The 14,857-nt window shown below is 35.7% G+C and overlaps 1 protein-coding gene across 5 annotated transcripts in view; it reads right to left on the bottom strand.

Annotated features, from left to right (window-relative positions):
• WASF1 (WASP family member 1) overlaps nt 1–14,857 on the bottom strand; it is an 87,149-nt gene that overhangs the window by 19,813 nt on the left and 52,479 nt on the right. For all 5 annotated transcript variants that reach the window (XM_021553799.3, XM_021553800.3, XM_021553801.3 and 2 more), the window contains exon 2: nt 8,609–8,769. In XM_021553799.3, the coding sequence (XP_021409474.1) occupies nt 8,609–8,741 (133 nt within the window). In that variant the 5' untranslated portion in view covers nt 8,742–8,769. The remainder of the gene's footprint in view (nt 1–8,608; nt 8,770–14,857) is intronic.

Below are 14,857 nucleotides of genomic sequence, written 5' to 3'. Positions count from 1 at the left end.
TATCTTGAAACTCTGAAAAGTTTATGTTCTTTAACCTGTACCTGAAGCAAGTGAAATTACTTAAAAATATGATCCACTAAGAATAAGATTCTTGAAGTTTTAATACACAGATACTAAAAATTTAATGCATTTCATATAATATGTTCAGAAATATTAATTTTAATTAGATAACTCACATAACATTCAGACACATACAAACTAAAATTAAAATAAAATATAAAATTTCAGGTATAGAATTAAAAATTAATTTAGGAGCTGGGCTTTAAAATCCAGTAACTTCCCTTTTATAGGTGTATTTTCAGGCTAAATTTTTATCTGTATCATTTCATCAAGCTTAAAATTCATCTACCTCATTAACGAGCTCCAATTGCAAATAATCTGTCTTGGAAATCTTTTCAATGCATTGCATGCAGCCACAAACATACTGCAAGGAATAATTTGTCTATGCTTATGAACACTAATCCTCAAATAGGAAATACATTTAAAACAACCTGTCATGTTTGAAGTGGTATGCCAAGCATGATGTTTCCACCTACCTGTCTGTTGGTGGTCTCTTTCTTTAGCCAGAGGTATATTTAACCAATGCTTCCTCTAGCAAAGCAAAATGTTTGCTTTTTGTGAAATGTACAACTACCATTCCAAAGAACACTATATGTGAATGTATAAATGCGTACATAACACACATAACCCGGTATTTGTGTTGCCATCTCTGTGCATTCTATAGGAGTCTGTCCTCAGTTCTGAGTGGATTACAAAGGACACAATACAGGTGATAATACTGAACAAAGTGTCACAAACTCAAATAAGTAAAAGAAAGTGTGAGAAAAAAGCACCCTAGTAAACAAAGCTGAACTCATTCCACATAATTTATCGCTAATGCGTCAGAAGAGTAAGAATGCTAAATTAATTCCATAATACACAATGAATATTCCAAAGTATCATTAACACTTCAGAAAATTTAAAATATTATGGGCCTGCTGAAAAACTCTACTCTTGTTTCACACAGCACAATAAAGAGAATTACAGTTCCCAATGACAATTGTAATATAAATGCCTTAGGATCCTGCTCACAGTTGGATACATAATAGCAGATCAGAAAGATCAGTGGTCTTGTTTGCCTACTAAATTAAATGACAATATAAACTTCTGAAATTAAATTAATTCCATGTCTGTGAAAAGCTTATTTTACTGTATTTGCAAAACCTGCTTGGCATTTATTTTTATTAACAGAGCACTTAAAAAAAATTTAAATAAAAGGATACATTATTGTTCAGTTTTAATGAAGGAATTTATTATTCACCTTATTATTCTTTTCATAACCTTTTCTAATGCAACTAAGGGCTCTGATCACAATTAAACCTTCAGTAAGAAAGGGATACAGGAATGCAGCTCTCTCTGGTGTCAGTCAATATCCTTTTTTGTGACAGACAAAATGTCTTGGAAACAGTGTTTTGTCCTTCTTCCCCTCAATAACATGCATGTACTTTGATGGCTTTTTGAACAATTATTTTTCTGACTTTTAAAACACACCCATGAGCTGAAAACAGAACGGTAGCTAGTAGCTACTAACTAAAATAGAGTAAAAATTATACTGCTTACTGCCTTCAATTTTTTTAAATTAAAACCACCAAAACATGTATCACCCACTCCATTTCCATTCATTACCATGGCAATAAGTGTACAATGGCTTATAAAATGTCAAAAAAATACTGATCAATTTTACAGTGCTTTGCTTTCACCGAATATTCCTCCTAATTTGTTTTATGTCCTAATTTCCCCCAATAATTTCTTAAGCACTTATCCAACCTTCCTGTCTTTTATCCACAAATGAGTAATTGCTAATTATCCAACACAGTAAAATGAAAACATACTAAGGTAAAGAAAATAGGGTTTTTTATCTTGTTTTAGGGGACTGGGTACATATCAGATGAACTGAAGTCGATCACAACGTCCACATCAGGTTCTGGACAGTATTTGAGTCTAGTTAAATAAACCATGAAAAATAAATGTCTTAAAAACCTTTATTATTGTGTTGCTCAAATTCTTAGAACCATACCAAGGATCAGGGAATACACTAGCAGTCCTCTCAAAACTCCAGTTCTTAAATCCACCTGAATTCTGTCATTCTCAATGCTGTATCTGCTTGCAAACCCTAAGGAAAGGCCTTTTAAATTAATAATTTTGAAACACTAGATCAGTTACCAACAGATTTAGTTACAGACTCTCAGACAATGACTGGGACATGAGTCCTAAACCAGGACTTGTGGAAGAAGTCACTTCTTTACTATCCTTCTGCACTGTTAAAGAAAAAGAATTCCAAAGCCTTCAATTGCACCCCAGCCTGAAGCAGCACCCTGCAGATCAGTTATGGCATTGGCAGCCTTTGTGAAACATGGTCTGAATTTGATGTAGCTACCTGGATAAACACATTCACTACACACAGTGCTCAGTGCCATAAAACAGCATCATTCTGTGAATTCAAGAGGATGACTGGTAAAACTCAGGCCAGTGCAAGATGCAGCAACCAGGATATTCAAAATAAGACAATTGTTCAATCTTGCCAGAAGTATTGATTTAAATTAACTTAGCCTTAAGTGATCTGTCAGACTTCTGGGGGTCAGTGGTGTGTGTGTGTGTTTGCATATTTTAATATTTAAAACCTTAAAATCAAACCCAACACATTTATTATTGAACTAAATCACAAAAATACATAATACATTAAATATGTGGTGACATTATCAAGTATAAAGTATAATAGACTTATGTCACTAAAATTAATATTAATATTCTTTGATATTAAAATAGTAAATATATTGATATATTGAATCACACGAACCCCAAAATAATATTAGCTTAAAAATATCAGTTTGACAATTTAAAAAAAAAAGCATAAATCGGTAAAACATCTCAAAGAATAAGCTTAGAATTTAGTCTGTTACCCACCTATACACTATTATTCCTTGATCTGTTATTTCATTCCTGTTCAAACACTATACAATATTTTGTCTGCAACATTTTCTAAAAAATAAAGGTACAGAACAAGAGTAGCTGTAAAACATGTCCCAGTGCTCAATCCCTTCCTAATATATTTACACTGTGCAAAATTACATTATTCACTAATGAATAGTCCTTTTCTAGACAATATAGTGTATTTATTAGAAAATATTCTCTCAGAATCATTAGTTACCACATAAGCCACTCACAATATATAACCACGGTTCCTTTATACAGCAAAACAGGAAAGATATTCTAAGTCTATTAATACATGTTTCCTCTTTCATTATTTCTGACATATAATTTAACATATCCATAGCCTGTTGATTCAGCTTCAGATCTTCACTACACAATTTACTTTTTAGAAAAAAACAAGATGTATCTGAGTTTGAATGTTTGGCTTATTTCTCATCAGGATCATTTCTATCTCACAGCTATGTGATTAGGAAACAGACTAAAACAGACTAAAAGCTAGGAGACTGAACTTGGAGATACGAATCTTGGTAGATCCTTGGGAACTTCATTGGTTATGGCTGAGCAAGCTCTGCAAAATGACATACTAAATACATAGCACTGATGCTAATTAGGAACTTTCATTATGAAAATGTGAGGGCAGTCCATTTTCATTATGAAAATGTAAGGGCATTATAGTAGGAGTATCAGAGTACTGAGGAGACAACTTGATTCCTTTAGCCAGGAAAATTAAACCAGATGTTTATCAGACAACCTGACCAGGGCATTAGAAGTATCAAATAAACTTTGTTAAAGACCTTAACGAGAGCAGGTCTGATGCCTCTTGTTGACATCCAAAAAGAAGCCAGCCTTCGAAACTCTTCAGCCATGGAAGTCTGAGATACCATTTGTTACCACCCACTGAGGATATTATCAAGTAAACTAGCTGAGATTACCATTATGTATTCAGAAATCTGTGAAAGAGACTGCTGAGAGCTGAACTTACGTGGAAAGTAGCAGTGCTAATGATCATTTCACAGGGATGTCTTGCTCTTCCTTTCATTTCTAACATAACCCAAACTCACTGCTTTATGTAGGCCAAGAATGACAGGTGGGACTTTTTTCTACTAAAACATAGTTGCTTTCAATGAAACTTTACTGACCCCTTGTTCATCCTCGCATTACCATTTGGGATGGACACAAAACAGTGTCACATTGCCACTGCTGCAAAGACAACATCAGGAAATCAGATGGCAGATTTTGAGAGGTTGGGGTTCTCTCAAGCTGAGTTAGCATTTAATTTTCAAGTCCATCAGTTTCCTTACCCCCTTGTGTGCAAGAACACTTGTGTTCCCTGGCAATTGTAATATTAATGAATAAAGAGGAGTGACTAATGAAGAAAATTCACAAGGAATGTTTTCCTGAACACACTGAGAAGGAGGATGGGCAGGGCAAGATGCAACACAGGGGTTCTGGAATACTGACTGAAGCTCTAGCTGCAGATCTGCAGACATTTACTTCCAATCATGCAGCACGTGAGAACCTTACCATGTGCTGAAGATGTTGTACACACAAGGTGAAGAGAGAGGCTGGTCTTTGAGCTCAGGAGGCCTGGTTCTAAAAATAAGTTGCAGTCCCAACACCTTACAGCTAGGTATTTCTGGAGAAATATTTCCCATCTACTGAATGTTAATAACTTAAGTCACAACAAACTAAAGGTTTTCCTGAGCTGAAAAAGTGTTTCTCACAATATGAGAAAAGTGTCTCTCACAAGATGAACACCTCTGGGGAAGGCATGGTAAGCAAAAAATAAGAAAGAAAACTTAAGCACATCTGAGATGAAAAAATAAGGGGGAGAAATTATTTGCTCCAAAGTCAGGCTTTCACTCCTGAAAACTAACAAATAAGGGTCAAGGAAAAGAAAGAATTAGATGAACAGGGTAAAAATAGATATACTACACAGAAAAGAGAGAAATAGGGAAAAGGCTACAAAAGGTTCAATGTTAAGTGAAAATTGTTTTCACTAACATATAAGGCACTCTAGCTTAGCAGAATTATGCAGCATTCTCTTTGGTTATGCAGAGGTAAATGAAAAAATGAGGAATGACATCTTGCTATGATTGAATAAAAGTCCTAGTCTGAATGTCTGCAATACAAATATTCATTAAAGACACATACTCAAAAAGAGAAATGTTCTCCTCCTTAGATGGAGGTGTCAGAGACCGGGGCCGAGAACAAACCCCATCAGTTAAGTTTCTTACATGGTACGGAGATTCTGTTTCCATGGAACAGCTGAATAAAAGGAAAAACAAGATTGGTCAATAGCTGTGAACAAAATGAGGAGGCTACATTCACACAAGAGAACTATTTATCTGCCTTCTAACAATGGCACAGCTGCACAATGCTCTCAGTTGTGTTTCATGTATAGGGGAATGTTATGGCCTGACATTACACCAACGTATAGAGAGTACTAATGTATGTGCAGTATTGCTGCAAACATTAGGTAAGCACTTCCTCAAAGCAGATCCTGTTAGAAAGAAATACTAGGAAGAATGGCTAGGAAACTAAGACAGTTGTTGCTGTTGTCCAGAGAGTTTCTGTTCTGCCACAGTGCTAAGAAAAGCTGTCAGAAAACAGATACTTTTATGAAGTAAGAGAAGACTGGGAATAGACGGGGGAAAAAAATTACTTACTGGCAATTTTGTATGTTGTATCATGACAGACTGACATGTTTTCATGCTTCAGGGATAAAGGCAAGGACTATCACTCAAAGGAGAAATAAATATTTTGTCCTTTGATCTCTACTTCTTTTAAAGGTCAAAAAAATTTCTCAAACTCAACAATTAGAAGCAGCACATCAAATAAGCTATGAAAGGTTTGATAATTTTTATGGAGACACATGGTAGTTACCACTGACATAGTGATGTAAACCTCTTTAAATTTTATAGTGAAACACAGGAAAACAGAATTCCTGTCATTACAAAAGTATTGTTTCTGCTTGTATATCCTATTTAAATGTATCCAAGATCATAGAAATACAATCCTGTTCAGGTTAAAAGACCTCCAAAAGTCATCTAGTCCAACACCCTGTGCAAAGCAGATCCAATTAGATCCAGCTGCTTGACTAATCCAGTTGAGATGTTAATATCTCCAAAAATGGAGATACAATGACTTACGTGACAAAACACTATGCTTATTTTTTCTCAGTAATGACTTTTGGTATTGTTTAGAGTACTGGTGGCTCCAATTCCACAACAGCATTCTTTCTCCATATCATGTCAGAACAAAGGTTAAGACTGCCTGGTCTTGAGAATCATAACCATAATGGCAGAAGATTGATGCCCTATTTGAGGGTAAGTAAATGAAAAATCTTAGAGACAGAGATGACTGATTATTAATCAGGTCAAAGACCATTCATTTAAATTTGCATAACTTTACCAGCAAAAGCAGTTTTAGTTTAAAGGAAACAAAACCCTACCAGAGCTCTCAGTTTCCACCCTCAGAGTAAAGCTCATTTTGTCTACAACTTAAAGGCTGATTCTCAAACATACATATTATCCATGGAAAACAAAAAGGGAAGGAGTGCAGAGAAGCTGGTTGCCAGGGGACTGCTGCAAAACCATGCCTGCTAGCTGTGACTCACAGGCAACTACTAAAATTTATCTGCATGTCAGCAGACCTCGCTGTACACCCCTGACAGTGACGCACCAAGTGAAGACTGGTTATTTGGGTGTAAGCATGAGACACAAAATTCCTATTCCAGAACTCCTGAATATTTTTGAATTTGTATTGCTCCTAGCATAAACAGGCAGAAAAGCTGAAAGAATTCTGGAACAAAATACTTCCACAAGTACCCAAACCTTTGTAACATGATCCTCATTTTTAAAGACGAGTCTTTAGTACTGCTAAGAAATAATAGTTTGCAAAACATGTTCTATTTCAATTGCAGGAAAAAAGTTTGGGTTTTGTTTTTGTTGAAAACACACACAGTATCAGACAAAAACTTGGTATAAATACATGAATGCATGTTTCAGGGAAGAACCACGCTGCTTTTACAAAGAGGACGTATACACAGATATGGTTACATTCCCTTGCAAATGTATCTCTGTGCTATATGTTAGGCAAACCATGTAATAAAAGTGCGAGCATTCAACGGATATTCTTAATTTCTTTTTTTCTTCCTTAATTGAGTCCTTTCTGTTTTAGTATTGCTTCATCCCGACCTCTTCATAAGCAGCAGTACATACAACATCAGATATGAGATCTGTATACCAAGAAAACATAGCAAAGCCACCTGAATCTCAATAAGTGAATCCGAGACCATGATGTTGAGATAGAAGTTACTGTTGGTTTTTTTAGGGTCAAATGAAAATGGCAAATATATATTTGGCATGCCACCTACAAAAGCAAACTCCCCAGATGAAGCTTACAATCAAGTGTGAATTTTTAAAATAAACAAACGAAAATAAAATAACACAACATTAATAAGAGTGACTTGGAATGGGAACCTAGTACATGAGCAGGTAGTTTGGGAAGGGCTTTTCACAGAATGAAGCAAATCCGCAGATAGTGATCATATACTGCATCCTGATATGATATGCTCTTGGTTCACTGAAGAGTATTCAAATAGTTATTTTCCTTTGTTGCTGCTGTTTATTAATAATATGAACATTATTAATATGTTATTAACATATTAATAATGTTTGTATTTATATGCTGTAAGCATTCCTGTCTTAATTCCATAATTCAATGTCCTCAATTAAGTCTTCCACCTAATGACACCCTAACAGTTTTGAAAGGCTGCCACAACAGACATCATACAGTGTATCATCAAACCAATAATTAAATCAATCTAATCAACAAATTAGGCTACATCACCTGTGACTCTAAGAAAATGATGGAGCTGGAAAAGTTTTCACACTTTAGATGTATATTAACACACATTTAAATATTTAATGTGTTGGTAGTTTTAGTAACGTCCTAGTGGTTAAAAAGCACTTGTAGTATTGGAAATTCAAAATGTGATTATGCTGGTTCATCTAACAACTTTTTAAGTTGCTGTAACTTAAAGAAGAAACCAGAAGAAAACTTAAAGAAGAAGCCAGAGATCAGTCTTTTCAGCAAAACCCCTTCAGAGTTTCACAGCTCGAGAAGTATTCACTTCTCTCAAATGCACCAAGGGTACAATTGTTGACAGAGGGAGAAGAAGGAAGAAAAATCTTTAACTATTTTAAATACCATATAATAATTACATTTCTGGGTATACTATTTCAGAAGGCAACTCCTCTTTTTTCCTGAATGACCACAACATGACCAAGGGTTTAAGCAGAGAGAATTAAGCAACCAGTGATATATTTCTCATTAAGTCATATTCCCTACTCAAGAATTGCTCTAAGGTTAGCAATTACTGACTTCATCAATTACCAGCGATATTTTCCTGTCATATTCCTCTGGTAACAGAAATATATGAAGTGTTTTAAGATGTGCTACTAGAAAAGGTCCTAGTATTCCTTCACAGACATCCATGCTAGACACTACCCACAAAAGCACCACATTCCAGACCCAGTGACAATTTTCTACTGAGCACCTGAAAAGGTGTTCATACTTCTGTGACTGTAAAATATATTAGTTCTAAATACAGCTATTAAGACAATGTACTTACTTAGACTGCTCAGTTGTCTGATTATATTTGCCAAGGAAATATTGGTGACACATTCCAACTCATTCTTGATACCTCGGGGCAGAGCTGTGTGGCACAAGTGCCTGGGGTCTATGTTCCTTTTTACCAGCGGCATTCTGAAATGTATCAGAGGACCAGCAAACCTGCAAAGAAAATAGACACAGTACTGTTATAATTTTAATTGTAAATATTTTAAATTCAGGTTATGTCTGAAGTTAAATTGACTAATCCCAACAGATAAAAATAGCTCCATAGTACTGATGGAGTTCCTTGCTCTGTGAGCACCTAAATATTTTCTTCTTTTCCCAGAGATAGATTATTTCATTCTCTCTCTTTAAATATTTACCTGATTCAGATTCCATTGAAGTGACAAATAATTTTTTACAGTTTTTGTTTTTTCCTAAACCCCCCATCCCCTAAAAAAGACGGAAAAATCTCTGCAATCCAAAACCATTAGAAAAAGATTGTGTTCTTGATGGACTACTTCCTTATTCAGTGCAAGCAAAGTCCAACAAAAAGTCCTTTTGTTATGAGGTCGAAGTCGAACTAGTTGTTGTCCATTATAGTCGAAAGGTAGATTCATTAATTGTATCATGCTACCAGCAGGAGTCACCCTTCTAATCCAAACATCACTTCTAAATCATACATAATCAAGGTAGGAAAAGAAAAGATGTTGCCCTTCCCCCTCCACTGCTACTGACAATCAATACAGCTAACAATGAATCTTCCAAATATGAAAATCTCCACAGTAGACTTGTAGTGCAATACCCTCCAGGACTCAGAAATCCTACCCCTTCACACTTTCCAAATTCAAATGGTAAATACAGCAAGAGTCTTTACTAGTTCTACAGACAGCATAAGAATTGTCTATGCCTGTGAATCCCAGGCTGGTAATTTTCTGCACCCATGACACTGATTGGAAAGAGTTTCCCAGAGGGCAAGTTACCTCCCTCATCTTATTAGTGCTGCTTATTATTTTTTTTATTACTGTATTATTATTATATTTTTACATTGTATTATTATATATTATATTTATTTTATTCTTTATTTTGTATTATATTATTATTATTTTATTATTTTATTTTATTATTTTATTATTACCAGTTTACAAAAATTCTTCTTCACAAAAAGCTGACTTCCTAAAATTCTGTATTTTTTCAACATTTGTCATGTAACACTCTGAGAAGATTCCCACTTGATACACAGAGACTGGATACATTTAGTGTTGGTGTAACTTACTCTCCCTTCCCACTGCAGAAGAGATTATGCTTTCTTCAGACCAAAGGAAAACAGGTTTTCCACAACGCAACCCATATGCAGCTCCTCAACCATCCAGCTCGCCTGTTTCATCTGTCCTCTGCTTAGAAGTCTTACCTAAAATGTTCCCAAGATACAGCCAGTTCTTTGTGTTGAGCCACAGAATGCACTTTCCCTACAGTATATATTTATACATGTTTATACATATATACAGTATATATTTATATATATTTAGCCACTGTTATCCTTACTTGGTCAAAACTTGGAGGGTTTTTTTGCATAATAGGACATGATAGAGCTGAAATTTTGCTGAACTAGAATGGCACAGTGAATTAGAAGATGCAAAGGTGACTGTAAAGGGGTACTTTCACCTCGCAGACTGCTTAGATTTCTCCTTGCCTGGTTTCCCGGGAGTATATTCTTTCACTGAAGCCAGGGCTCATAGCTGATGGACCCAGGTGGGATCCTTAAGTGGACCTGAGAAACACCTCTGTGTTTCCAGGATCTGATTGCATCTCATTCATTGCATTTTAACATCATGTCTACCACCCTTATTTTCTTGACAGAACAATCAAAAATATTCTATGATTTTTATTTACTTTCATTTACTAGAAATATCCTAAATCTTTCTAGTCACTAAGTACCTAAGTACTGAAAAGCTAGACTTTACACACAAACCAGATAAAATAAAAAGTGCAAACCCGAATGCTGTCTCAGATGGAGGCAATGAAAAAGTGATAATGAATGTTTAACTATAGGTTTTTTATCATGGATCCCCAACAAAAAAATAAAGGAACCATTTTGCCCCTGTCAAAGAAACACAACAAATGATACGTGAGCAGTGTTCTACAGACGCAATTAAATATTAATTCCAAAGTTGAGCCCTTTCTTGATTACTGCTTTAATGACAGTGTTGCATAAATACCATGTAGAAAAGTATTTTAAAGTAGGTCCAAACAAGTATGTAAATAAACATTTTCACAGAAAATTTCACACTTTCAACATTTTCTATCTGAATAATGCTGTTGTGGCTGTCCTACACAAATACATACTATAACTAGAAAAGGCAGCAGTAGGAGCAGTAAGTATGCTAAAAGGTGTAGTTTTCAAAGAGGAATAAACTTGGAAGGGAAGCAAACAACAGAAGATATAACCGACACCTTTAAAAATACTCCTAATAGTTGAAAACTACGCAAAGTCTAAAGAGAGGATATTTACCAGATTCACACAGAAATAAAACAAGGGAGGCAACAAAGGAAAATACCACTTAAATATTTTTAAAACAAAGGAAAAGGCATTTCACACAATGTTCAATAAATTCTGAAACTAATTGCCACAGGATGCACTATACAACAAAAGTACCTGCTGGTAATTTGTCCAATATGGACCTCATATTCTTTGCAGTTTGTTGCAAACACATAGAAGGTTTTGATGATTCCTTCCTAATTGTAACTAATGATCGCAACAAGGGAGTAGTATCAGGTGTGCAACAGCAAGTGGAACTTTACCATTCTTACACAATTTCTTCACTCCTACAAAAGATATTTTTCCTTAAGTAGTTCATAACAAGAAAGCTGAAAAAAATCTGAAATCACTATGTTTATTATGTAGCTTTAGAGCTGTGAAAGAGGAAAAAACAACAACAAAAAGCATTGTTAACAATCTTTTATATCCTTTAGGCAAAATGCAAAAAAAAAAAAAAGCACACATCCTCCCTCCCTCCTCCCTCCCACCCCAGCTCCCAAGCCATGCATTACCCAAGCCATTAGGGCAGCAAAGGAAAAATTCATTCCTAGATCATGAAATCCTGTTACCATGTCACTCCCAAGTAAGCCCTGGAAAGTGTTCACAACCCCAGGCAGGCAGAAGAGAGAAGCAGCTTGTCAGTGCATAAGAGAATCCCTCGGTTGAGAGGTTACATGACACCTCCTCAGAGGTTTACAGCTCTCCTCCTGTCACACAGGTCTCCCTCCCCTCAGCCCTGCTGCTTCCCAGCTCAGAGCTCAGGAAGGCGAGGAAATCCTCAAACACAACTACCTCCTCTTCCCTGCAACTCCATGCAAATCTTCGGAGGCAGCTATTCTGAAGTGGCACTAGTTTGCACTCAGTTGACTGGAAGTACTTCACTCCATAATGATCTTAAAATGAAACTCCTCCTATCAAAGAGGTGCCGATGTCATTTGGAGAGTCACTATTGAAAACTCTTCTGCCCCACTTCCTATACATCCTTTGAAGCACTCTGAATCCACTCGAGAAGCCAACTCTAATCTTCTTTGCAAAACCCTTTGCTACTTCATTTGCACAATGGCTGGCACAAACTCATCCCCCTCACATGTGTTTTGAGTATGAGTACAGAATACAACTGTGTGTACATAACAGTTATGCCTAATGCTTTTGTTAAGCTACTATGCTTTCATATGTCATTTTTCAAGAACTAGGTAAAATGCTCGAGTTGCTTTTCAATTAGTTGCTATTACTTAAAAAACTAGCAGAACAAGGCACTAAAGAGAGCTAATTAAAATGTTTTCAGAATAAAAGATTTAACAAGATTTAACCACACTTCTTATCAAAAAAGCAAGTTGTTGAGTGTGTTGCCCAGTCCTCTTCTAATCCCAGTTATTAGGGATCTTAGGGTCTGAATGAGATTTCCCTGTCTCACAGCTCTCAAGCACTGCTGGCAGTAGCTCAGAAACCTTAGAAACCTGCTCTGAGGGTACCTGCCCCCACGGCCACAGCCCTGGCTCCGAGCAGGACAGGGTCCCCGGCTGCTGGTGCTCAGAAAAGGCCCTGGGGAGCACTGGGGCAGGAAACAAGCTACCACCTTCCCTTCAACGCCCTCCTGTAGAAATATTTCAGAATTGCAAGATGTGTGGAGAAATGTTACGTGACTCACTAGAAGCTTGTGAAAAATCTAAGATGTCAGTAGTCACAGGAATGATTTAGGTTTTTTAACAAGTATAGTAAGACAAGTAGGAGTGAAAACACAACAATAAGGTGGGGAAAATGAACTAACCTGCCCCACAATTTAACTAAAAATTAAATTACACTTCAGTTTCATTTTCAGATGACTAACGAAATTTCATGATCACATGGTTTTTATTAACAAAAATTTACTTCTGATTAGGTTACATTTCATCCTTACTAAAAATGTCATTATTTTCTTAGCATTAATCGATTAATTTAAAATAGATTAATTTAAAAATTAATCTATTATTTTTTTCTATAACATGCTAATAATCTAGCATGGAATGCCCTTGCTTTGATGGAGTCAAATTTATATCCAGCCATTTCCAGAATATATCTTTAGACCTCAGTATTATAATATTGCTTGTAATTTTCCTTTAACAATGTGCAACAGCAATGCCTTTCATATGCCCCATTTAATTGATCACATTCCAGCTGCTGGCAGAACAGACCACAGTTTCAAATGCAACAATCAATTTAACACTTCCCCCCACCCACCCTAGGAATCACAAATAGAATATATAATAGTTCTTATATTTGCTTACATAATCCTGTACTAACTGCATCTACGCTATACACAAGTTAATAAAAAAATTTAAATGTGTTAACAAATCTCCTGTACTAACTGCATCTACGCTATACACAAGTTAATAAAAAAATTTAAATGCGTTAACAAATCTGGTAAAATCAGAATTGAGTAAGTTAAAAAACCAAGTTCATCCTCCTGGTAAATTTTCTTTTAATTATATTACAAGACATCATAAGTCATACCAGTTGGAGAAAATTCAAAGATGAAGTTCTTATAATGCACTCCTCTACTATGAAAGGTAAATGTGCAAAGAATTTGTGTTCCTTGTTTTTCTGCAGCTCTCAATGCAAGATCAAGACCAGGTACAAATTTAAGAAGAAACAGTCACCTACAGTGTGGTGTCCCTCAACAAAGTAGGCCACAGCCACCTACTGATGAGTCAACATAACAATTTAAAAATTCTAAAGGTAATTAACATCCCTTAAAGGATATATCTCAGATCTGACAAGATGACAACTGACATCTTAAATTGACAATTCAACAGAAATTGGTTAATTTTACAGTTTTGGTATCCTTTCTGTGAGCCATGTCGTAGAATGGAAAATCTTCTCTTTGGAACACTTCCCTCAAATCTGCAATTCACTTTCAAACATTTTTTTCTAACTTCAACTAACTACGAAAAGACTTTATTGCAACTAAAAAGCATGTGAAAGAAAATAAATGTGGAATATATTACTGGAATGTGATGTTGACATCACTGCTATTTAAGAATGAGCATAAAATGAATCATTTGCATCTTAAGACCTCCTATACTGGATTGTCTATCCAAAAAAGTTGTGACATATTTGTAGAATCATAGAACATCCTGAGCTGGAAGAAATCCATCATGAACATCAAGTCCAACTCCTGGCCCTGCACAGGACACTCCAAGAATCACACCTTGTGCCTAAGAGCATTGTCCAAATACTGCTTGAACTCTGGCAGGCTTGGTGCTGTGACCACTTCCCTGGGGAGCCCGTTCCTGTGCCCAGCCATGCTCTGGGTGAAGAACCTTTTCCTGATACCCAATCTAACCTCCTCTGTTTCATGCTGTTTCCTTGAGTCCTGTCTCTAGTCACAAGAGTTTGGTCAGCCTAAGGAGCAATGCCTATAAAGGGCACAGAATGGAAGTTGATAATTTCTTTTTTCAATAAACCACAGAGTCACCACTAAAATATGTCGTATTTTCTTTGTAGTCACAAATACGAAAAATACTGTTACCCAAGTAATAACAACAACAATCTCTCTAAATATTCTGTTGCTGAACTGATCATAAGATTATTCGGGAATAGATTAATATATCAGTGGGTCACTGAAGGATCTAGCTCAATAACATTGTATAGGAAATAATTTGATTAGCAAGACAGTAATTAACAGATTGTGAAAACCAGTCTACTTCATATAACCATAAAATATATTTAAAATTAATTTGCAATTCTTAT

Source organism: Lonchura striata, chromosome 3 (genome assembly GCF_046129695.1).
Source record: "Lonchura striata isolate bLonStr1 chromosome 3, bLonStr1.mat, whole genome shotgun sequence".
NCBI lineage: Eukaryota > Metazoa > Chordata > Aves > Passeriformes > Estrildidae > Lonchura > Lonchura striata.
This window is presented reverse-complemented; position numbering and strand designations above follow the sequence as displayed.